Consider the following 26,886-nt stretch of genomic DNA (forward strand, 5'->3'; position numbering starts at 1 on the left):
TGCACAGTTCTCTACAGAACATAGGTTTGGAGGTTGGCCTTGTACAGATGCCTTTAGTCCCAATCAAAACAGACATACCAAGGGCAGCACCAGCTGTAGCTCATCTCAATGAATGGCACCATCATTTAATCACCCAAGCTAGAGACCCAGGAGTCATCTCTCATTTCTCCTTTTCCCTCACCCACTCTACTTTGGTGATGAAGTCCGTTCTTCCACTTCCTGGACCTCTCCCAACACAGTCCTTTCTCTATGAGCCTCTCTCACTGCCTTGGTTGGGACCCTCATCCTGCCTCCCTTGGATCACTGTACTCATCTGTTACCTCCAGTCTTGTACCAGCCAACCTATCATTCACTCTGCTGCCAGATGATCTTTCCTGGTAGTTCTGTCATTTTTGAGAAGTTGAAAATTTCAGAAAAGTATAAGTACTATAATAGCAGTCATCTATAATTCTACTACTACCCACAATTAATCATTATTAGTGCTTTATAATAGTTTCTTGAAAGTATTATTTTTTTATTAAAATGTATTTCAAAATATTTTGGACATTAAAAAAAGGCAAAGTGATCTCTTTGGGGAAAAAAAAAATTGATCATGTTATCAACTTGCTTAAAACCTTTCTGCAGCTCTCACTGTCTGTAGGATAAAGTCTAAATTCCTGATAAGACCTCCATGACCTGATCCCTGATGTTTCTCACCTCTGCGCCGTGGCCTACACCACTCTTCCCCCGGAAAGCCCTTCCCTGTCTTGCACGCTCATTAACACCTGCCAAACTGTCAGTATTTGGCTCACGAATAGAATGTCTTATGGATCCTTTTCAGATCCTGCGCCCCATCCTCTGGTGGATCTGAACATTCTCTCTTTTGTGTCCCACCCATACCCTGTTTGTGGATAGTTGTACTTGTTTACATCTTGTCCTCTCACTCTTGTAAGTTCCTTGAAGGCAGGAGCTGTCTTAATTATCTTTTTAATCTTTGTATCCAAGTGCTTTGCACAGTTCGTGGTAGTCAATAAATGTTTATTCAATTATAGAATGCCAGTCTATTATTTAGACCCTCTATGCCCTATTTCTACCGTTCAGATATGAGTTTCCACTGTGTGGTAGTGAGAAGAGTGTGAGCCTCGATGCCAGATAAAACTGGACTCAAATCCTGCTCTGCCTCTTGCTATTTTTATAACTTGAGTAAGTTACTTAACTTCTTTGAGGCTCAGTTCCCTCATCCATTAAATGTACTTACCCTGATGGCTGTTGTCAGGTTTAAATGAGATCATGATTCTAAGTATCTAGGACAGAGTCCATCACATAGAAAGTGCTCAGGAATCTGGTTTCCTTCCCCTCCCCATGACTGCTCTTGGCTCCCCAGGTTTAATTAAACTCTGGTTGTGGTTTTTGGCTTGGAACTTAACCTGACACAAGGTAACCTCACTTAATTCCACCTTAGCAGGCCGGGCTTGAGCCTTCTTCCCAGCAGAGGGATAATGGCAAGTACTGGAAAAAGAATGGATTCTGAGTTGTAAGGCTTGGATTTGAACATCACCTATCTATTGTGTGACTTTTTTTTTTTTAATTTAATTTTATTTATTTTTTTATACAGCAGGCTCTTATTAGTCATCCATTTTATACACATCAGTGTATACATGTCAATCCCAATCTCCCAATTCATCACAATTGTGTGACTTTCGACAAGCACCTTAGTTTCTCTCCATCGTGGTCTCCCATGTGTAAAGTGGAGAAAATAATACAAATCTCTTAACTAATTGATTTTCTTCCCCCAAAAAGGCACAGCTGATGATGGCAACTCACAGCTTGAACTTCTGTTAATTGTGCTTTTGTCACTGCCAAAGAAGTATTCCTTTCATGTAAGAGCTTCTTAAGTTGAATCAGCTGTATATTCTCCTTAATGGAAGCTCTGGAGAAAGAAGACAGTGCTAAAATATCCTCTGTGAATGGACAGAGTTAAGTATCTTTCCCCCTGTGGATATGGACAGGGACACAAAGGAAGATCGTTATTTCTGAACCTAAGAGATCATGTTTTCTTTATCATTTGAAAGGTACTGGGGGAGGATTTGGGTTCGCTAGACTCTGTCTCAGAGATTCCCAATTCTAGCTGCTGTGGGACGTTGACAGTGAAGGAGGCTGTGTGGGGAGAAGTGGCAGGGAGGTATACGGGAAATCTCTGTACTTTATGCTCAATTTTGTTGTGAACCTAAAACTGCTCTAAAAAATAAAGTCTATTTTTTTAAAAGTTTTCCAGGGACTAAAACAGACCAGCCACATAAAAAAAAAAAAAAGTTTTCCAGGGACTGATGCACAGTGGGGGCTGAGAACCCCCATCTGGTGATGAGGATGAAACAGTTTTCCTTCTATGAAGTGAAGCAGCAGACCTTTTATTATATATAAGCATCCCTTTTATGTTAATCCATTCCTTAACCACTTGGGCCTCCAGGTCTACTTCTCAGATTGAATTAATCCCAAGCATTCTCTTTTCCTCTGAGATGGAAGAAAGGTACAAACAAGAACCTCTTTTTCAGTTCATTATGGCTTGAGGCATGGAATGCCACACCCTTACCGAAGCTCTGTGGCCTTCTGAGCACACTCCAAAGAGCTTCTCTGTGCAAAATTCTCATCTTTGGACCACATTTTCTCAGAAGACTTGGGTGGTTCTTCCACTTGCATAGTATCGCTGGTCATAATGTGGGCACTGTTAGGCATGCATAGACCAGTGAGTTTAATCGTAATTATGACTTTGTTAAAAGAGATTATACTGTTAGAATTAGGAATATTAAACACGAAAAGAAGAATTAGAAACCGCTGTTACAGGGGTTTAGAACTGGGCTCTCACATATATAAAAAGAACTTAGAGGAGTTAGTAATCTTGGCATATGTGGAGGATAAACTTACCAAATATAGCTTTCCAGTGTCAAACAGAAATATAAGTGAATTATGACCTAAGGGGGAAAATATAAAGGGAAAGAGAGGGAATACCTTCAATTAAGGAAAGGGCCTTTATTTTCCTTTCCTTGGAAGACAGAGATGCTTATTTTCCATTTTTAAGCAATGAAGTTGGAATTTGACAACTTCCAAACTGGGTTGACTTTCATCTTCTCTGATTATTCTGGAAAGACTCAAAAATGGCAACATTCACTTGTTCCCTAAATGAGGTTTTTCCAATTAAAGCTGAAAGAGTAACAGTGCAGGATAAAGGAAAAGAACTCACTGTTCGCTGGGTTCACTGGATACTTCACCTCTGGCTTTTTCATTTGTCACATGTTCCTTGAATGTGGGAGGAGCCGTGTAGCTCAGCCTGTCCCTTGACTCTGAAAGTTTAGACAGAAGATGCAGACTCTGGCAACAGATTTTTCCAGAACCCCAAGTGCTAGAAATGGAACACCAAGTGCTGGAAGTAGGGAGCCTTGAGATCTGGAGGAAATACTTATATGACCAATGATCTCAGAGGGGAGCGTCTCAGTTTTTACTCTTGCATAGATATGCAACTACTGACTTAATAAGTCAGCGGGACTACAGACTCTCAAGTAGGTCACTATAAAGGGGAAGAAGAGCAGGGACTGTGTGTCTAGCTCTAATGCATCTTTGTCTCTAGTGCCTAGTATATAACTGGTATTCAATAATGCTGAAGTTAAACTGAATTGAAATTTAGACTTATTTAGTTTTTCTACTTTTAGCTGTTTTCACAAAGATTTTGTTGGCTCAAGGAGGGAACTTGAAAATATAGGACTGTGCTGAACAAAACCTAACATTGAGTCCCCAGGGTTAAGACACCCCATTCCCATGGACCTAAAACAGGGATGAGTAGGCCAGGTGAAAGAAATTTACACACAGCACTATATTTAATTCAGTGTTGGGTTCCATAGCAGCCAGAGACGCTTAGCCACTTGGGATACAGGAAGATGAAAATCTGCAGCTACTCAACAGCCTGATTACCAGGCCTGCACTTCAGGAATAGGCTTTGACAATCTCTGAACCCATGGAATTGTATGCAAAGTTTTGTCTATGTGTGTGTGCATTTTTCTTGGGAGAATGCCTATCTTTTGATCATGGTTGCAAAGGAGTCCATTTCCCCCAAAAGGTGAAGAACCCCAGTTTTAGAGGCCCAGGCCACTTAGCCCAGAGAACCAGGAGAGGGACCTGTCTTAAGATCACTGCCATTCACACCTAAGCAGGTCATCAAAGTTATCTCTGTTTTCCAGAGCCCTGCAGAACTTGACCAGCAAAGTTCCCATTTCCAGTGTCTGATTCTCCTCTCAGCAGTACTGCATGGTGAACTGAGAACTTTGAACTGGACATCCTACTCAGGAAAAAAAGATTTTAGGGAGGTAGAAAGGAACGAGAACAAAAGAACAAAATGGGCGTGGTGGGCGGAATAAAGCAGTGGGAGGAAAATGTGGCTGGCAAGTCAATCCTTCCCAGTGTTTTGGCCCTGTCGGGGACTTGGCCCTGAGCCTCACCCCTCTTGGGTTTCTCGGCCCCCGCTGCCCCGGCGGTGTGGAGCTGTCTGTGTCCCGCGTGGACGCGAGGCTGGGTGCAACGGGGAGCAGGGGGGCCGACGCGCTGGAACTGCAGTTGCAGGCCGTGCAGCGGAGGGCGCAGGTGCTTGGGGGGCCGCTGCCGCCAACCCGCGTTCCGCCGCCGCCCAGCAGGCCCCGAGAGCTGCTCCGCCGCTGCCACCTCGGCCTTCCGGTCCCGGCCTGCTGCAGCTGACCGGAGCAAGGCTGTCCTCATCCTGTGGGCAAAAAGAGAGCTGGTGGCTCGTGCCCTCTCCTTCTATGACAGTTACTATCTCTACAGTTTATCTGGTGGTTAATAATCTGAATTGATCTCTGATATAAACTTATGTGCTGTAGTCCACTATTTACACTTAAAAATTAATTTTCTGGGCTTCCCTGGTGGCGCAGTGGTTGAGAATCTGCCCGCTAATGCAGGTGACACGGGTTCGAGCCCTGATCTGGGAAGATCCCACATGCCGCGGAGCAACTAGGCCCGTGAGCCACAACTACTGAGCCTGCGCGTCTGGAGCCTGTGCTCCGCAACAAGAGAGGCCGCGATAGTGAGAGGCCCGTGCATCGCGATGAAGAGTGGCCCCCCGCTTGCCACAACTAGAGAAAGCCCTCGCACAGAAACGAAGACCCAACACAGCCAAAAATAAATAAATTAATTAAAAATAAAATAAAATAAAATAACAAATGTTCAAGTATAATTGGTGTCTAAAAAAAAAAAGAATTCCCCCACCCTTGGTATCTAATCAAGTTCCTTTCTAAAAAAAAAGGAAAAAAAAATTAATTTTCTGCCCCCAATACACTGTAACTCTTTCAGAGCAGGGACATCTTGGTGTCTGTCTTTGTTCATTCTGTTACAGTGCTCACACACTCTTTTAGTAAAAAATGAGGCAGTCCTCAGTATATTCGTGTGTATACTTATTTTTAAATTATATACAGTTTCTTTTGTACTAATGAATTATGGTCATTATAAAACAGAAAAAAATACTAATTTTTAACAGCGAGACAATTAAATATACGTAGAAATTTTAATATTTACTTCTCCAGTCCCAATTGTCCACACATTCCTGTATATGTGCCCACTCTAAGGATTATTCCTCTGTACCCACCCTGCTTACACCGAGCCTTACCTACAATGGATAGTCAATCACTATTTATTATCTTGACCTAAAATCATACTTTTAACCATTACCATCAGATTCTGTGTTCCCACTGCCTGCCAGTTCTGACATTTACTGACTATGTGGCCTGGGGCATGTCATTAACCTTTTGTGCTCAGTTTCCTCATCTATAAATAAAGATAAAAATAGTACCTGCTCATTGGATTGTTATGAGGATAAAATAAGTTAATACATATAAAGGGCTTTGAACAGTGATGGTGCGTTGTAAGCACTGTAGGAGTTAGCTATTATTATTACATATCATTATATCCCGATAAAGAGATCAAGGCATTAAACAGCTAGGTAACTTGCCCCAAGTCTGAGGGGATAGAATCCAATTTAGCCACCATCTATAACCTCAGGTACTTTTTGGTTACTGACCAACAGACAAGGTTTTTTGGCCCATGCAACCATCTGACTTCACTGGATTCTCGAGTTCTCCACAATATAAAAGAATCTCCAATTCTGAAGAGTGTTGGCATACAGTGGAAGCCTGCAATACTGTAGATTCTAAATGAAGCTCTGAACCACTCCTGGAGATTACCAATGAGAAAGCAAAGCGATGCTCTTGACATCGGGGAATTGGTCTGACATAGCTAGTCCTCAGTGTTGTTTGGTGGCCTGGCATTCACAACTAGGCCATGTTATTGCGCTGTTGGACATAATCTCACAGAACAACAACATCACAGAAGGCCACTCTGAGACCATGACAGAGTGATACCAAACAAGGCCACTACATACTTTCGTCTCAGCCCAGACAAAAACAAGTTCACTCTGCTGCCTGCAGAATACCAAACGTGCTCCTCTCCTGGCTAATATGAGTGACTGCTGCTTCTTTCCCGATTACAGCTTTAGCCTCACTCTAGTCTAACCTCTCTGTAGATAAGACATTGAGATATCCAAACATAGAACTGCCCCTGCTTTCTGACAGTACCAAATCTAGAGCAAACTTCTGTTACCTTGGACCCTCCCCCAAATCACCCAACTGAAGCCAAAATCACCCAACTGAAGCCAAAATCCTGTAATAGGCTCTTTCTAACAGTCTTACTGAGATGCCCATGGTATGCACTTTTTCAAGCTACAGCAGTAATTAACCCAACTTGCCCAGCTATAGGTGTGTTCCTGCTGGTCTCTGGCTGGGAGGCATTGACACAAATATCTTCAAAATGTGTCCTAGATATTAACCCCAGACTTTCGGAACTCTCATTCTCCCTGTCTATTTATCTACCCACACCCCATCTCAGATTCTTTTCCAGGTCTGCACCCAAAAGCTACACTTTTGAAAGCCAGTACCCTAAAGTCACTGTGTATGGCATATTTTGGAGTTAAGAGCTTTCAGCTCTGCCACCCACTGGCTATGACCTTGGGCAAGTTACTTAACCTCTTTGTGCTCCCTTTCATTCTTAATGATGATTCTTTCATAGTATTAAATAGTATTAAATGAGTTAACACATATAAAGCACGTATAACATGCCTGCATACAGTAAATGATCAATACGATTTTTGGTTTTGTTTTGTAAATAAAAACCCCTTCTCTTACTTGCCCCTGCAGCCTTTGGTCCCCTGAGATTTTGGCCATTCCCCGGTCCCCGTTCTCTCTTTTGTGACCAGGGCAGGAGCCTGCCCAGTCTCTTGTTCTTTGGGTTGGAATAACTCTGATGATGCTTTATGAACTATGGCCACAGTCTATTGATGTGTTTCGCAAGAAAACAGAATAAAGCAATATTGCTTCAAAAATTATTTTTGGAGTTAACCATCCTTGACATTTGAATTGTTTTCTGGTGTAGACATCTTAGGAAAATGTATTCTTTTTGGTTTATTGTGGTGTAGGCCTGGTGTAGATACAGCTTTTAAAGACTTAAGGAGAACTCTGGGTACCTTTTGATCTCATCCTGTTGCTTCCAAAAAAGCTCCTTCACCAACATGTGCTCTTCACGAAGACGAAACAAACTGTCCTCCAATTCTTCCCGGGTCATCCTGCTCAAGGGTAGTTGAGTCTTTATATTCTTACCTAAAGTCCCAGGAGAGGGTAAATGAAGATTATTTTTACATGTAATTTTTTAACCCATCATATCGCTCACCACATCTTGCCCAGAGGGCTTGAATCTATTTTGAGTCATGTGTTTAAGAGGAAATTCAGGAAGTATAAGAAATGTGTACCAATGGACCTCTTTATCATTCCACGTCACTCCTGGATGTGGAAAATCATTCCAGCATATGACTCAACCTCGTGTCTGGAAAGCATATTCTCTTTCTAAAAGTATCAAATAGGGCTTTTAGTCTACTTAATTTTTATTTTTAATCCACTCTTTTATTTTTCCTCCTCATTAGATAATTTGGACCTAGATAAGGATTGTGCCCACAACTGTCTTCAAATCCCCAGTAAGGAAAAGGATAGAAACCTTTCTTGAGTACCAAGAGTCATCGCCTTTGTTTCCGTGGTGTGGAGAAATTGTCCCCAAAGCTGCCTCCTTAGAATAGAGCCTCTGCTTGATCAAGGCAGAGGAAACTACAGTACACCTTTGAGTGTGTGAGTGTTCACTAGTCTAGAGTCAGCTCTGATATGGTAGCAGCCATTCTAAAACCCAGAGCTCAAAATACAGCTCCTTCCCTGGAAGAAAGAGAGCTCAGAACCCTAGTCTCAGAACCACCTAAGGTACCACTACCACCTCTCCAATCTATCCTTTGGAAATGATGAAATGTAAGTTTTTAAAAAAAATAACTTTATTGAAGTATAATTGACATGTATTACACTGAACATACTTAATAGTGTAAAATCTGACTAATTTTGACATAGGTATGTATCTGTGAAACCATCACCACAATTAAGATAATGAACATATAAAAGAAGAAAAAAGAAGAAAAAAAAGATAATGAACACATCCATTATTGCCAAGTTTCCTTGTGCCCCTTAGCAATCCATTCCTCTCCACCCCATCCTAGCCCCAACCCACACCTTTGTTCCCAGGCAACCACCGATACATATGTTTTATGTCACTTCAAAGTAGTTTCCATTTTCTAGAATTTTATATAGTTCGAATCATCCATTATATACCCAGTGTTTTTTTTTTGGAGTGGGGGGCGGGGGTGGGGTGGCGCTACACTGTGCCATGCCCCCAACCAGGGACTGAAACCGCGTCCCCTGCATTGGAAGTGTGGGGTCTTAACTGCTGGACCTCCAGGGAAGTCCCTTTTTTTTTTTTTCTGTCTGACTTCTTTCACTCAGGAGTATTATTTTGAGATTCATACGTGGTGTTTCATTTATCAATAGTTCCTTTTGATTGCTGGTAGTATTCTGGATAAACCATAATTTATTTATCCGTTTACTGTCGATGGACATTTGGATTATTTCGTTTTTGGTTATTACAAACAGAGCTACTATAAATATCTGTGTATAAATCTTTGTGTAACATATGGTTTCATTTCTCTGGGTATATACACAGGAGTGAAATAGTTGGGTCATAAGGTAGGTGCATGTTTAACTTTTTTAAAAAATTGCCACACTGTTTTCCAAAGGGATTATACCATATTATATTCCCACCAGCAGTGTATGAGAGTTCCCATTCCTCTACATCTCATCAACACTTGGTCTTTTAAATTTTAGCCATCCTAGTGGGTATATAGTGGTTTTAAGTGTATTAATTTGCATTATTAATTTACATTTCCTTAATGACAAATGATGTTGAACATTTCTTGTATGCTCTATGCTATTTGCATTTCTTCTTAAATAAAGCGTGTGTTCAAATCTTTTGCTCATTTTTTATTGTTGGATTTTTAAAAATATTTTTATTGTTGAGTTGTAAGAGCTCTTTGTAAATTCTGAATATAAGCTCTTTGTTGTATATATGTTTTGCAGACTTTTTTTCTCTCAGTCTGTGTCTTGAGTTGGTCCCTCTAGGCAAGAAGCCACCCTACTGCCTAATTTTGAAGGACCTCTTTATGTTAGGATAGGAATGAGAGAAGATGAAAACAGAGTGGGTAATAACATGTGTAATCATTGCAGATGAAAATCATGCATATGAAGGAGAAGTCTTGAGGTGAGATGAATTCATGGAAGTCAGGGATCTGGCTAGTCTCTGATTCTATTCCTTCCTCCAGCGAATCATTAACCCTCCTGACCCAGATTAAGTCAGCTGTGTCTCAGATATCTTCCTATGAGGCTAAGACTTCCCACACAATGACTTTCTATGAATAGTCTTGACTGATTAAATGATACTGAAAGACTGTTTGTTCAGTTAATGACACAGTCTTCCCAAGCAGATAATATTATCTAAAGGAGTTTGGATCTCTATCTATGCAATCTATTTGGTCTCAAGAAGACCAGCATGACCCCAGCAATTCCTGATTCAGGCAAGTCATCCCCCTCCTCCTTTTTTCCAGTAACCAATCTCTCCCCTCCCGCAATACAATCCCTGCAGACGAATGATTTAACCTTTTGGAAATCAAGTAAAACTCCCAGGCCTTGGGCCAGGTGCTTGGCTTCCCTTCTGGAGACTTCTTTTCCCCATCTATCTCACATGAATCAACTAGCTTTGGCTCAGCTAGACAGGTTAGCCATAATTGCCACTAGGGTTTATTCATCCTCATTTGTTATAACATCTTCTAATTATTTTGTTCCTAAAAGAAAAGCAATAAATAATGTCTTTCCTCTTTTTTTTTAACTTGAAATATAGTTGATATACAATATTATATAAGTTATAGGTGTACAATATATAGTGATTCACAATTTTTTTCACAATTTTTAAAGTCTTTCTTCATTTATTTTCTTACGATTCTTTTAATAAGTTTTTATTTTGAAATAATTTCAAAATTACAGAAAATTTGCAAGAATAATACACAGAACTCCTATATCCCCTTCACTTAGATTCCACAATTGTTACCTTTTACTTCATTTGCCTTATCCTATTCTTCCTCTCTCTTTCTACATATATATGTTACATAATATATAATACTACATATATTTTCTACATATTACTTTTTGGAACCACTTAAAAGGAAATTATAGACACGATGTCCCATTACTTCTAAAGAATTCACTGTATATTTCCTAAAAAGAAGAACATATGTACATAGGCACAGTACATCCATCAAAATCAGGAAATTAACATTAATATCATTTTACCATCTAACCCATAGACCATTCAAATTTCAACAATTCAGGATCATGTGTTGCATTCGATTGCCATGTCTCTTTAGTCTGCTTCACTCTAGAATAGTTTTTTTAGTTTCTCCTTGTCTTTCATGACTTTGACATTTTAAGGGCACAGAGTAAAGGCCATTTCCTTTGTAGAATGCCCCTCAGTTAGGATTTGTCTGATGTTTCTTCATAATGGGTTCAGGTTATGCATTTGGGGCAGGAATCCCACAGAACTGAAGCTATACTCTTCTCAGTGCATTATATCAGGAGGCACATAATGTTGGTATCTCCACCAGTCTCATTACCATTAATGTTAACTTCAGTTATTGGTTAAGAGGGTGTCTGATAGTTTTGTCTACCATAAAGTTAATTGACAAGTCTTTTTAAAACCTATTAACTAATAATTATTTTGTGAGGAAATAATTTTACATTGTATGACAACGTTGTATGACATTAAACTTTTAAATTATGACACTATAAAATTTTCACCTACTAGCTTTAGCATTATTTAATAATACTTGCCTGAATTAATTATCACTATCATGGTCACCAAATGGTGAGTTTCTAATTCCATTATTCCTTCTACATTTATTAGTTGGCATTCTACTATAAGAGATTTCCCTTCACTCTGTTTATTAATTCATCTGTTTATTTATATCTGTATGATCTCATGGATTTCTGTTTTATTCAATGGGCTATAATCCATCAATATCATTACTCCTTTTGATGCTCAAATTGTCCCAGATTTGGCCAGTGTGAGCCCTTCCAGCTGGTTCTGCTGTCCTTTAAAAATATCTCCATGATTTTTTGAGAACTTTCATATTTTCTGGCACAATAAGATATTCTAGGCTCACCTTGTGCTTTCCCTACCTGAGCCTCTGGTACCTGTTAGTGAAGAATGGTATTTAAAAGCCAAGATCCGGGTATTATGTGTTCTTATGGCTATGTCCTCTCAGCTGACAGAGTCAGGAAGTGTACGTGTATGTACACAGGTGTGTGCACGGGCGCACGCGCGCACACACACACACACACCTATATCTATTTCTATATGCTAGAAACCATGAGTGCACTCTGATACCTTAATATAAAATCCAAAATCATATGGTTTATTCTAGCCTTGTCTCTTCCCATATTTGCATCTTTCTTCTCAGTGACAAACAAGCTCCCACTATCCTCAATATATTTGAATGAAATTAGTCTCCCAATTATGTGGGCTATCTTTTTATCCATGGCACTGCTGAAACATACTGGCTTGTGCCAGCTGAGTGGCCCACTGATTCATACCTGTTTGCAATGGCAGAGAAGTACCCCATCAGTTCTGGTAGTGTACTGGCCAAGAATTTTTTACATTATATTGTGTCCTGTTCTTTTTCTTTCTCTTTTAAATTTTATAATGTCAACATTTTTAGTTATACAGTTTAACCATACCACAAATACTTTTATTACCTTTTTTTGGAATTGTTGATAACAGAAAAAATATTAAAATTAATTTTTAAATATGTACTATAAAATATTCCCTTAATGTGGTTTTATCTGTATGGGATCAAACATTTTTCTTCTTCCAGAGCAGAGTTTCTAAGATAAATTCAAGATTGCTTAGAATGAAAAAAAAAAGATACAACTTCCAAACCAATGAACTTAAAAATGATGCAGCTCATGCAGCTGATTTCCTTAACTTAACAGGAAAGTATGGTCACTAGAAAGAAAATTTGTAACATGACCAGAAACCTTTATGAAAATCTTCATTTACAGCAAGCACTTTACTTGGTTTACTTTTAGTTATTTCATAAATAACAGAAGGGGATTGGACACAGTTTGTAATGACACCTAGAAAAGTTTCTTTTCCCACAAATCAAATGTGTAAAACCTTTGCTTTGGCACCTTCTTCCATACGTCCTTTACCGTGCTGAAGAAATACTGAGTTCTTTTAAATTTTTGGTTGTGTGGATGGTCCCCAAACTGACTGAATTCTCTAGATGATTATTTCCTGCACAGGGTTTTCCTGTCAGTAGTTCTATGACTTTTCCAACTTTGACAATGATCTCAGCCAGTTCATGTTTCATGTGCTTTGTTCATGGTATTAACAGTTAAAGCTTTGAGAAGCACAAAATCCCCAGTTATGCACTGTTAAAAGACATCAGGAACATAGTAGATTTTTCACTTATTAAAAATTATGATCTAGCTTTCTCCTCTCTTCAAACCTGCAGGTACCTGCTTCTGAACCTAATGGTTTGGAAGTTCTTCATATTTTCATCTTCAGGGCCAATGGAAAGCTAAGCAGGAAGTGTATACTAATCCAGTCCTCAGGAAGTCAACATCAAGTCCAACGCCTTTAAAAATTTTGCTGAACTTCTGCTCCAGTTCTGAAGTCTCAATTCTTCTTCAAAATGCTGACATTTAAAAATACCTCCCAGAGATCGGCCAAGATGGCCAAGTAGAAAGACCCTGACCTCACCTCCCCTTACAGTCACACCAAAATCACAACTATCCGCAGAACAAGTATCAATTAAAAAGACCAGAACCTACAAGGAAAGATGTTCTACAGCCAAAGAAAACCAGAAAAGAACTTCTACAAAGACATAAAGAACCATGACGACGAGATGGGTAGGGGCGTGGTATAGTCAAGTCTCATACCCTCAGGTGGGTGACCCACAAACTGGAGAATAATTACATTGCAGAGGTTCTCCCAAAGGAGTGAGAGGTCTGAGCCCCACACTGGGATCCCCAACCTGAGGGTCCTGCATATAAAGGCCATATGTGACAAACCTACAGCTAACATCATACTCAACAGTGAAAAGCTGAAAGCATTTCCTCTAAGATCAGGAACAAGACAAGGATGTCCACTCTCACCACTTTTATTCAACATAGTTTTGGAAGTCCTAGCCATAGTAATTAGAGAAGAAAAAGAAATAAAGGGAATCCAAATTTGAAAAGAAGAAGTAAAACTGTCACTGTTTGCAGATGACATGATACTATACATAGAAAATCCTAAAAACACCACCAGAAAACTACTAGAGCTCATCAGTGAATTCAGTTATGTTGCAATATATAAAATTAATATATAGATATTTGTTGCATTTCTATACACTAAACATAAACTATCAGAAAGAGAAATTAAGAAAACAATCCCATTTACTATCTCATCAAAAGAATAAAATATCTAGGAATAAACATGCTTAAGGAGGTAAAAAACCTGTATGGAAAACTATTTATAAGACACTGATGAAAGAAACTGATGACAACACAAACAGATGGAAAGATATACTATGTTCATGAATTGAAAGCATTAATATTGTTAAAGTGACCATACTACCCAAGGCAATCTACAGATTCAATGCAATCCCTATCAAAATACCAATGGCATTTTTCACAGAACCAGAACAAAGAATTTCAAAATTTGTATGGAAACACAAAAGACCTCAAATAGCCAAAACAGAGCTGGAGGAATCACACACACTGACTTCAGATTATACTATAAAGCTACAGTATTCAAAACAGTAGGGTACTGGCACAAAAAGAGACACATACATCAAAAGAACAGAATAGAAAGCCCAGAAATAAACCCATGCACTTATGGTCAATTAATTTATGACAAAGGAGGCAAGACTATACAATGCAGAAAAGACTGCCTCTTTAATAAGTGGGGCTGAAAACTGGACAGCTACATGTAAAAGAATGAAATTAGAACATTCTCTAATACCATATATACCAAAAACTCAAAATGGATTAAAGACCTGAATGTAAGAACAGAAACCATAAAACCCCTAGAAGAAAACACTGGCAGAACACTCTTTGACATAAATTGTAGCAATATTTTTTTGGATCTGTCTCCTAAAGCAAAGGAAATAAAAGCAAAAATAAACAAATGGGACCTAACTAAACTTAAAAGCTTTTGCACGGCAAAGGAAGCCATCAACAAAATGAAAAGACAACCTACTGAATGGAAGAAAATCTGAAATATGACCAGTAAGAGGTTAATATCCAAAATATATAAACAGCTCATACAACTCAACATCAAAAAAACAAACAACTGATTAAAAAATGTGCAGAAGACCTGAACAGACATTTTTCCAAAGAAGACATACAGATGGTCGATAGGCACATGAAAAGATTCTCAACATCATTAACATTTAGAGAAATGCAAATTAAAACCACAATGAGATATTACCTCACACCTGTCAAAACGGTATCATCAAAAAGAACAAAAATATTGCTGAGGATATGGAGAAAAGGGGACCTTCATACGCTGTTGGTGGAAATGTAAATTGGTGCCACCACTGTGGAAAACAGTATGGAGGTTTCTCAAAAAACTAAAAATATAACTACCATACAACACAGAAATTCCACTCCTGGTATACACCCAAAAAAAAACAAGAACACTAATTTGAAAAGATACATGCACCCCAATATTCATAGCAGCATTATTTACAATTGCCATGATATAGAAGCAACCTAAGTGGCCAACAACAGATGAATGGATAAAGTGTGTGTGTGTGTGTATGTGTGTATGTATATACACACATACACACACACACACACACACACACAAAATGGAGTACTATTCAGCCATTAAAAAAGAATGAAATTTTGCCATTTGCAGCAACATGGATGGACTTGGCGGGTATTATGCTAAGTGAAATAAGTTAGACAGAGAAAGACATATACTGTATGATATCACTTATGTGTGGAATCTAAAAAATAAAACAAATTAATATAACAAAAAAGAAACAGACTTGCAGATATAGAGAAAAATCTAGTGGTTACCAGCCGGGGGGGGGGGGGGGTGGTCAAGATAGGGGTAGAGGATTCAGAGGTACCAACTATTATGTATAAAATAAATAAGCTATAAGGTGTATTGTATATCACAGGGAACATAGTCAATATTTTATAATAACCAATCGGAGTATGACCTTTAAATACTGCGAATCACTATGTGGTACACCTGTAACTTATGTAATATTGTACATCAACTACATCTGAATAAAAAAGAAACAAAAAAATATGATTCATTTAGAATCAATAATTGAACAAGCTCTAGAGACTATGAGGAATTTGTCACATCCCAGCTGGACTAGGTCCCATCATGGGTCCTCCTTTTTTTTAAAACATTTTTTATATTAAATATGCAAATGAAAACACAACATACCAAAACATAGGATGCAGCTAAAGCAGGGTTAACAGGGAAATTTACAGATGTAAATGCCTGCATTAAAAAGAAAAAAAGATTTCAAATCCATTACCTAACTTTCACCTTAAGAAATTAGAAAAAAGAAGAGGAAACTAAACCCAAAGCATGCAGAGAAAGAAAATAATAAAGATTATAGCAGAAATATATGAAATAGAGAATAGAAAAACAATAGGGAAGTCAATAAAACCAAAGTCGGTTCTTTAAAAGATCAACAAAATCAACAAAGAAAAAAAGGCTCAAATTACTAAAGTCAAGAATGAACAAGAGGATGTCACTACCAACCTTAAAGGAATAAAAAGAATTATGAGGGAATCCTACAAACAATTGTGTGTCAACAAATTAGATAACCTAGGTAAAGTAGATAAATTCCTGGAAAGACACAAACTACTATAACTGACTTAAGAGGAAACAGAAAATCTGAATAGACTGAGTAGAAGAATTGAATTTGTAATAAAAAACTTCCCACAAAGAAAACCCCAAGCCCACATGACTTCACTGATGACTTCTACCAAATGTATAAAGAAGAATTAATATCAATCCTACACAAACTCTTCCAAAAATTAAAAGAGGGAACACGTCCCAACTTATCATATAAGGCCAAAACCAAAGTCATCGCAAGAAAGGAAACTACAGATCCCTTATTACTACGGACAAAAAAATCCTCAAAAAAATAATAGCAAACTGAATCCAGCAACATATGAAAAGAATTATGCACCATAACCAAATGTAACTTATCCCAGGAATGCAATCTTTGTTTAACAGATGAAAATCAATCAATTTAATGTATCATATTAATAGAACAAAGGACAAAACCCACATGATCATATCAATAGACACAGAAAAAAAAATTTGACAAATCCAACATCTTTTCATGATAAAAAACACTCAACTAATTGCTAACAGAAGAAAATTTCTCCAACCTGATAAGTGTCATCTACAAAAAACTCACAGCTAAAATCATGCTTAATAGTAAAAGACTGAAAGCTTCCCCCATAAGAGCAGGAAAAAGACAAGGTTGTCCACTCTTGCCACTTCTATTCAACATTTTACTGGAGATTCTATCTATGGAAATGAGGCATGAAAAAGAAATAAAAGGCATCTAAATTAGAAAGAAATATGTAAAACTATCTCTATTCACAGACAATGAATATTGTCTATTTCTTTTATCTAGACAATTCTAAGGAATCTACTAAAAAATCTATTAGAACTAGTAAATGAGTTCAGTAAAGTTTCAGGGTATAAGATCAATATGTAAGAATCAATGGTATTCCTATATACTAGCAACGAACAATCTGAAAATAAAATTAAGAAATCAATTCCATTTACAATAGCATCAAAAAAAAATACATAAGAATAAACTTAACAAAGAAGTATAAAACTTGTACACCAAAAGTTATAAAACATCATTGAAAGGAATTAAAGACTGTTTAAGTACATAGAAAGATAACCCAAGTTCATGGATTTGAAGACTTAATATTGATAACACTGCAAAACTTCCAAAATTCATGTATAGATTCAATGTAATCTCTATCAAAATTCCAGTTGGCTTTTTTCTTGGGGGGCAGATATTGACAATCTGATCCTAAAGTTCAGATAGAAATACAAGGGATCCAGAATAGCTAAAATAATCTTGAAAAATAACAAAGTTATTTTTCACATCCTGATTTCAACTTACTACAAAGCTATAATAATCCATGATATTGCCATAGGATAGGCATGTAGATCAGTGGAATATAATTGAGAGTCCAGAAATAAACCCATACATGTATGGCTAATTGATTTTTGACAAGTGTGCCAAGAAAATTCAGTAGGGAAAGGATAACTTCTTCAACACATGGTGCTGGGACAACTGGATAGACTCATGCAAAAGAATGAAGTTGGATCCTTACCTCAAACCATGTTAAAAATAAACTTAAAATGGATCACAGACCTAAATGTAAGAGCTAGAAGTATAAAATTCTTAGAAGAAAATATGGAAATAAACCTTTGTGACCTTGGGCCATGCAGTATTAGACATGACACTATGAAGTTAGACATGGAACCAAAAGCACAAGTATCAAAAAATAAATAAATAAATTGGACTTCATCAAAATTAAAAACTTTTGTGCTTCAAAGGCCACTATCAGGAAAGTGAAAAGACAACCAACAGAATGGCAAAAATATTTGCAAATCATATATCTGTTAAGAGACGTGTATCCAAAATTCATAAAGAACTCTTAACAACCAACAATATAAAGGCAAATAACCCAATTTAAAAATAGGCAAGGGATCTGAGGAGACATTTTTCCAAAGAAGATATACAAATGGCTGATAAACACATGAAAGATGTTCAACATGATTATTCATTAGGGAAATGCAAATCAAAACCACAAAAAGAAAGAATAAATTAAAAAAACAACACGAGATACCACCTCAGTAACAATAACAACAACAACAATAACAACAACACCTCAGTGAGGATATGAGGAAATCAGAACTTTCATGAATTGTTAGTAGGGATGTAAAAATGTGCAACTGCTTTCAAAAATAGTTTGGCAGTTCCTCGAACTAACATAGAATTACCATATGACCCAGCAATTCCACTTCTAGGTATATACCTAAGAGAAATGAAAACATATGTCCACATGAAAACTTGTACACAAATGTTCATACCAGCATTACTTACAATAGCCAAAAAGTGAAAATAACTCAAATGTCCATCAACTGATCAGTGTATAAACAAAATGTGGTATTATTATTCAGCAATAAAAAGGATTGGAGTATTGATAAATGTTACAACTTGGATGGACTTTGAAAATATTATGCTAAGTGAAAGAAGCCAGACACAAAAAATCATATATTATATGATTCCATTTATATAAAATGTCCAGAATAGGCAAATCCATAGAGACTTAAAGTGATTACCAGGGGCAGGGAGTGGGGACATGGGGAATGTCTGCTATAAGGTTTCTTGGGGGAGGTAATGATATGTTCTAAAATTAGGTACTGGAGATGAATGCACAACTCTGTGAATATAGTAAAAATTAAGAAATTGTATACTTTAAAAGAGTGAATTTTATGTTATGTAATTTATATCCCAATAAAACTATTATGTATAATATATATGTATTATATACAACATACATTATACATGTATTATTATATAAATATTACTATATATGTTATTTTTTCTATCTCACACATATAAATGAGGAAATAAAACATATACGGACAGTTTAAAGAATAATAATAAAGCGTACACATACATACATACCAGCTTACGAAACAGGAGATTACTAATACCCTCTGTAAGTTCCTCACCCATACTATTCCCTTCTTCTCCCAGAGGGACCACTATCTTGAATATTGTATTAATAACTGCCTTGTATTTCTTTATAATTTTATAAAGAAAATTATTTATTATAAAGAAAAATTTATTTCAGTGTATAATTATATGTCAGTGTGTATTCATTTTCTGATCAATGGACATTTATGTTGTTTCCATTTTTTATTCTTATGAACAACGTTACTATGAACATTCTGATAAATGTCTCTTGGTACACATATGCAAAAATCCCTGCAAATTTTATACCTAGAAGTAAAGCTGCATGTTCAATTTTACTAGATAATGCCAAGATTTTTTCCAAAGTGATGGCACCACTTATATACCCATGGGCAGTGCATAAAGTGCCCTATCTTTGAAATAAATCTTACAGAAGTGAAATCAAGTGAAAGCAGAATTAATAGTAGCTATGAATAGGACTGAGGGGTGGGAGAGTATGAACAAAGTTACAAAAGCATCTTAAGGTGAGTGGGGAAGAAGCGCTAGTGGGGCCATGCCCCTTCCTTTTATTTTTTTTAATTTAAAAAACTATATATTTATTTATCTGGTTGTGTTGGGTCTTAGTTGCAGCAGGCGGGCTCCTTAGTTGTGGCATGCACACTCTTAGTTGCAACATGCATGTGGGATCTAGTTCCCAGACCAGGGATCAAACCTGGGCCCCCTGCATTGGGAGCATGGAGTCTTAACCACTGCACCACCGGGGAAGTCCCTGCCCTTTCCTTTTAAATTGCCTACCTCTGTTTAGTGAGAGTGAAGGGCTGATCACATGGATAGAAGAATGAGACCCACTCATTTGCTCTTGGCTTTTGTTGTGGTATTTGTGGTGGTGGCATTTATCTTCACCTCCTAAACCCACACAGTAAAAATTTTACTGTAAGAATATAAGAATAAAACGTTGAGAAGATTGAAGAAAAGACCTGAGAGCAAAGCAATCACTGTGAATGCTAGCAAGATGCCCCACAATAACAGACTGAGGGTTGTTTTCATTCTAAAAGACATCCATCCTCAGGCACCGAATTTACCTTTCGACGCTGGTACCATCAGAGGTATCGAGTCTATGTCTCTAACCGGGCCTTGGCTGTATTGTCCACCAGAAGATGAGATGTCATATCATCTCCCAAGCTGTGAGAGATCCCACAGGACACTAAAATAAAGGAAAAGTTCAGCCAATTACATGCAACTCTGGGATGCCTTCTGCAGGCTATACTTAAGTTGTAGCAGGAATTCCTCAACACTTTCAGGATGGTATATAACATGTCATAGTCTTTTTTGTAGTGATGTGGATCACTCTACACTGAAGGGTAAGACCAAGCATTCAGTAATAATGACATTATTTATTCAAAATGAAATCAATTTTTCTGATTATAGAATTGATGCATACCATTTTGAATCATTTTTAAAGTGTCTGCTCAGCCTGGAAGCCAATGACCATATCCTTTCTCCAGGAAATGAGCCTCTGAACCCCTCTCCACTCCATTCATACGGACTGACTCACCAGTAACCAGTTTATAGTCTATGATCCAGTTCCTACAGTCATTGTTCATTAGACCAGGGGTAGACAACTGACCTAAGCTGGGCCAATCAGGTTCTTTTCCCCAGGCATTTGGAAATGGGACTAAGAGAGTTAAATTAGCCTCTGTGAATGGCTAGGACTATTATGTAAACTTGGGAGTTCTGGGATGGCCATATTCTGCTTTGTAGCCTAAATAACTGTGGAAATCCTACCTGCAGAGTCACTTCTAACCTTGGTCAACACTCTTTTTCTGAATTATAATATCCAATCTCCTGGCTTTAAATACCGTGTGTGTGTGTGTGTGTGTGTGTCTGTGTGTCTGTGTGTATACATGCTGTTGCTTCCAAAATTTTTGTCTCCAGCCCTGACCTTCAGGTTTGTACATCTTCCAGAATTTTAATCATTTCCACTTGCATGACTGCTAGGTATCTCAAATTCACCTGTCTCACACAGGAATTTTAATTTCTCTCTCAAACTTGATCTCCCAGGCTTTCTCTATCTCCATAAATGGCATTACCATCCCACCAGTTCCTAAAGCCTCAATTTCTCCCTTTCTGTCATCCACTAGCAAATCCTCCAGCTACCTCCTAAAAATATGTATCACCCTGTCTCCACAGCTACTACTCTAATTCTAGTCACCAGTGTCCCTTACCTCAACTACCATAATGTTCTCCTAATGCTCTCCCCATTTTCCTCTCTCCATCCCCCTCCCACCAATTCTCCCTGAAACATCCAGAGTGCTCTTTAAAAAACAACCCAGGTCATCGCATTTCCTACTTAAAATTGTCCAGTGGTTTTCCTTTACATTTAAAATAAAATCTAAACTCCTTACTGTAGTCAGCATGGCCTCTATGATCTGACCTTCTTCCTATTTCTCAGATCACGCTTTGTATTTCTCCTCCTCTAGCAAATAACATTCCTTGCCACTGGCCTCCTCTCTGTTCCTGGAACCAGCAAGCTCCCTCTTGCCTCAGGACTTTTGTACTTGGCTGGAATGTCCTTTCCCTTGCTCTTCACATGGTTAGTTCCTTCTTATCCTTCAGTCTCTCAGCATCTTTTCATCTGCCAAGAGGACTTTCTCTGACTTCATAACGAAAGTGAGGACTTATTCAGTTATACTCTGTCACGTCGCCCTGTTTATTTCGCTGGTAACACTTACCATATCCAGAAACTACCTTCATTTATTTACACTTATTTATTACCTCCTCTCACTAAAATATAAGGACTTTGAAAGCAGAAAATTGGTTTATCTTATTTACCTTCATTTCCCAGCACTTGAACAACTCCTAGAATGTAGTAGGCACCTAATAAATATATACTGAATAAGTGAATAGGTGAATGAATAACAAGTCAAGAGAGAGAATGACACTGAGTGGCTGAGTTAAAAGGTCCTGAAAGCTTCCTGTCCTTGATTTTAGTCTTTTCCAAGGCCTGTCTCTGTTCCTGCCCTTAGGTTCTGTAGGAGAGTATTATGTCCTTACAACAAATTCCCCTTTTTGCTGAAGCTAGCTTGACTTGTCAGCTTAAGAAGTTTGCTCACAAGCTTATTTTGAACAAGTAGAGAAATACAAAGAAGGTAAAAAAGCATGATGGAGACATTCTATTACTGGGAGAAAACATTAACATTTTGTTGATCTGTTTTCCAGACAATTTAACTTGAATTGAGTCATTCATATTCTGTTCTGTGATGTTTCACTTTTTTAAACCACAATAAGTGGAGAATATCTTTCAAATGACATAATTTTAAATGGATCTTTACAGATTTCTATATTAAGGAAGCTATCACCCAAAAGTTGATACGCTTTCACATGTTAGACAATAGTCCTAGGATAAGAACAGAATGGAAGCAACCAAGGAAAGCATTTTGTTTTAGCGTTAATCCTCACACTGAAAGTAGCTTTCGTAGGTCTGCTATATTACCCCATTTTCTCAGCCTCCTATCGTAGAGAAGTAAGACGAAGGGAAAGGAGGGGTGACTGCATCACAGACCTCGTCCTCTGGACCTGAAGCCATTTGCAAAAATGAAGCTGTAGTGGAGGAAGAGATGCTGTGGTTCTTTAATACCTGGACCCAGAAAAGATTGTTCTGGTTTATGACCCTTCCAAAATACACCACCGAAGCTGTACAACACTGTGGAGCCACTGGAAAGCACCACTAAAAATGGTCAGAGAAGCTCTAAGAATGAAATGGAGGCTATCAGAATGCCAGAAAAGAAAACTCAGGGGAGACTGTCAGTGAAGGTGTGATGAAGGGACATCCAAATCCAATGAATTGACAAGATTTAATCTCTCAGGAAAAAAGGAGTGGAGAGTAGATGTAAGGAAGAAGAATTTATCACTTGTTTTGCACCCAATGAAATGAAAGACAAAAAGAAATCCGTTGCAGTGGTATTGAGTTGCAGTGCACTGGGGCAATGGTAGGTGAGTGAGGGCAAAGAATTACTCTTTAGTAGTGATTGCTGAATAAAGCCAGTATGATGACATCAAAAATTAAAATCATACAGCCAACTCCCCTTACTCTGATTTTATACTCACCTCTGATTAAAGGTGGAGAGAATGAACTGTAAATAGTGACTGTGGTCAAGAGCCTAGGAATAAGAAAGACACGTATTCACATCTTTCTTTTGCTGTGTGACCATGGACAAGTTACTTAACCACTCTGCTTATTTTCCTTACCTATAAAATAGGGATGAAATACTCACCTCATATGGTTATGATGAGGGTCAATTGAGATAATGCCTATAAAAAATTTGCATAATGCTTGCCACTTAGTACAGGCTCCATATTAGCTAAATGCTAGCCGTTTTTTGTTGTTTTCACTGAACTAGTCTCTGGCCAATTGATAATTCTATTGTATTTATGAGTAGAAGTTAATGATTTATATTATATATGTAATTTTCTTGTATGTTGGTTAGTATAAGTCAGTTCTCTGTAGTGTTTATATATCATGTGTCTCTTCACTAGTCTATCAGCTCTTTTGAGGATATCTTTGTACCTAACAGAGTGCCTGGTATCTGCAGATACATAATAATTTATCAACTGATGTATTATTATGATATTGGATTGTGGCAGAAATTGTTTTCCTTTTTAGAGTTGTTTTTAATAATTTTACAAAGTTTTGCATTAATTCTCCCTCACGTCCAAGAACACAGTGAAGTGAGAGCCATAATGGTGTCACTGATTTGAGCAGGAGAGAGAAAAAAGAAGAAAAATGTAAAAATCAGGTGAAAAAATCTGCTCAAAGGAATGTCAGTAGCATTTCAGTGGAGCATAGGAAATGCTGCAAAAATACTCCCATCCTCTAAAAATTCATGGGTTAAGTGGGCCTATGAGTCAAAATATAGAAGTAGGGTTTTAACTATTTTAAATTTAATATGGATTGGGAATTCAGGTCTTCCCATTACTAACTTTAACAGGCCCAATAAACAGTCAAGTCCCTGAAAGGGGGGCTGCAATTGGGCTCCTTCAAATCTGGGGGAAGGAAGGGACAATTTGTGAATAGACTCTTAAAGAAAATAGTTTTAAAATGAGTGAGGGAACTCAGGAGGAGCCGATCTTATGTAAGCGGATAGAAGCAAAGGAGATGTAAGCATTGAGGAAGAAACTTGGAACAGAGATAAAGAGAAGCTATGGAGAAAAGTGTAGTCTCTGTAATTTTAGTGTCGGTTGTATGAATGCTCAGAAAAGATGACAGGAACTCCTGGAATTTGGACTGAACTTAATTTGACAAATATTACTGAGTATCCATTTTGTGCAGCTGCTACAAGGAGAAGAAAAATAAAGCCCTCAGATCTGTGGTTACCAGAGGTGGGGGTGGGGTGGAATGGGAATTGGATGAAGACAGTTGAAAGGTACAAACTTCCAGTTATAAGATAATTTCCAGGGTTGTAATATCCTATGTAAGAAATATAATTAACACTGCTGTATGTTAGATATGAAAGTTGCTAAGAGGGTAAATTTTAAGAGTTCTCATCACATGGAAAAATGTATTTATATTTTTAATTTTGTATCTATATGAGATGATAGATGTTTACTAAATTTATTGTGGTCATCATTTCATAATATATGTAAGTCAAATCATTAGGCTGTATACTTTAAACTTATACACTGCTGTATGTCAATCATAACAATAAAAAACATAGTTTCCCACAAAAAAAGAAAGAAAAATAAGTGAACAATTAATGAGGAAAGGAGAAATGAGAAAAGCACATTCTTAACTGTAAGGTAAAATATAAAAAGTCAATCCGAGAAGAACAAAGCAAAATGAAAGTGTAAAGGAAGACTGAAATTCACATTTACTTGAAGGATCAGATAAAGCTTTATGGAGGGAGGGTTGTGGGAGTCTGGGAGGGATTTTGGCAGGTGGAGACACAGAGCGTTCTATACAGAGAGAGGAGAGTTTCAATAGAGTCAGGGATGGTCAAAGAGCAGGGTGGTCTTCGACAGTAGCAGGTAGGCAATGACAACTTTGAGAAAGAAGAGTTGTGGGAATTTAGGTGAAAGGAAGCATATTTTGGAAGATCTTGCATATAAATTAGAGGAATTGTATTCATTCTGCCAATGGGTGAGAATTACACATTTTAAGCACAAGAGCAATAGAGTTAGAGCTGTGGAAGGGCTTTAGGAAGATTCATCTGGCATAAGTGAGCTAGAGAGACCGGCAGAGAGGAACATTAGGACATTGCTGTGGTTCAGGCAAGTGGCCTTGAATTAGGAAGGATGGTGGCAGGGGGATGGAAGAGTGGGATAGATCACGAAGACACTGAGGAAGGAGAATCAAAATACTTGCCAACTAGTTGGATGTGGTATAAAGTTACGAAGGTGACAGGATTAAAGATGACCTAGTGATACTGTGTCTGGATGCCTGGGAGACAGGCACAATACAAAATGAATAAACTTATTTCACTCTTCTCCAAAACACCCTAAGGAATAAAATGAAAGACTATAAATATGTATTAGATATAAACTTACAGTTCTTGCTTCCTCCAGAGAGTTCTCTCTAATTCTTTTCTCTGTTTTGGTGTCCTTCAGTCCTATAGAATCCTCTTGTCCTCCTGGCTTGTTAAGAGAGGAGTTAATACAGTTCTGTTTAGCTCTTAAGATGTTAACTCTTTGCACATCAGAGCTTGAAGGCTGTGCTTTTTCCTCTATGTGTGTTGTGGTTGGAGCTAAAACATTCTTTAACATACCAACTTCTCAACTAAAACTAAAGCTGAAAACGTATTTATTTGATTTGAGATTAACAGAAATTTACTGGTGTTGGAGAATGATCTTTAAATCTCTTCCTGAAGGGCAACAACAGTGGGAGATTTTCTGGAGCCCTGAGGATCTCTTTGAAGGGAACAAACTGCTCCATTGGTGGGATCAGTGTGCCTGCTCAATCCATGTGTGCCAGGACCCTCTCAAGTAAAAGAATGTATATAATCCACTTCACTGTGACCATAGTTTCCAAACCAAATATTGGGATGTAATTATGCAACAACAGAACTTGACATTTGAAAATTAGATGTTCTTAAAAATTCTGCATGCTGGTCGCTGCATTCATACTATATATTAAGTGAAATATAGTCTCAATCGTTACATGAAATTCTCTTTGTTATGCACACTCAGTGTATACATTGAAAAGGGATTTCCAGGAGGGTGAGCACATGTTTAATGGGCCCTGTGTGACTTCCCTATGTCCTATAAATAAAATAAAATAAAATGAGAGAGACAATTAGGATGTATACAAATTATCCAGAACACATAAATCTCCCAGTGAAACCAGGAAAATCCAACAAAATACTTTCCCAGGTCTAAATGACAGAATTATAAAAACTAGCCTTTTCTGCACCCAAGATTGCTTCTTGGCCAAGCAATTTCTCAAGGATCTTGGGTCTTCTCTCCTTTTCCGTATGATCTAACCAGAATTAGTGCTGGGCAAAATTTTGAAGTAGGCCAAGTTTGTGTTGGTAATTTTGCTGTCTTTTTTCTGAATCTCTGATTTTTTAAACATTTCCTCCTACCCCTTTCAGGCAACCAGTTACCTCCTGTTTTTTCCCCTGACAGCCTCA

General features: G+C 37.7%; 1 protein-coding gene across 1 annotated transcript in view; it reads right to left on the reverse strand.

Moving 5' to 3' along the window:
• RPGRIP1 (RPGR interacting protein 1) overlaps positions 1-23,408 on the reverse strand; it is a 91,663-nt gene extending 68,255 nt beyond the window's left edge. The window contains 9 exon segments of the mRNA XM_068548145.1: positions 1,804-1,909; positions 2,570-2,701; positions 3,218-3,317; positions 4,467-4,485; positions 4,488-4,655; positions 4,657-4,741; positions 7,553-7,685; positions 20,344-20,465; positions 23,369-23,408. Of these exon segments, the coding sequence (XP_068404246.1) occupies positions 1,804-1,909; positions 2,570-2,701; positions 3,218-3,317; positions 4,467-4,485; positions 4,488-4,655; positions 4,657-4,741; positions 7,553-7,685; positions 20,344-20,362 (762 nt within the window). The 5' untranslated portion in view covers positions 20,363-20,465; positions 23,369-23,408.
• Between the last annotated feature and the right edge of the window lie 3,478 nt (positions 23,409-26,886).

This window comes from Eschrichtius robustus, chromosome 1 (genome assembly GCF_028021215.1).
Source record: "Eschrichtius robustus isolate mEscRob2 chromosome 1, mEscRob2.pri, whole genome shotgun sequence".
Classification (NCBI taxonomy): Eukaryota; Metazoa; Chordata; class Mammalia; order Artiodactyla; family Eschrichtiidae; genus Eschrichtius; species Eschrichtius robustus.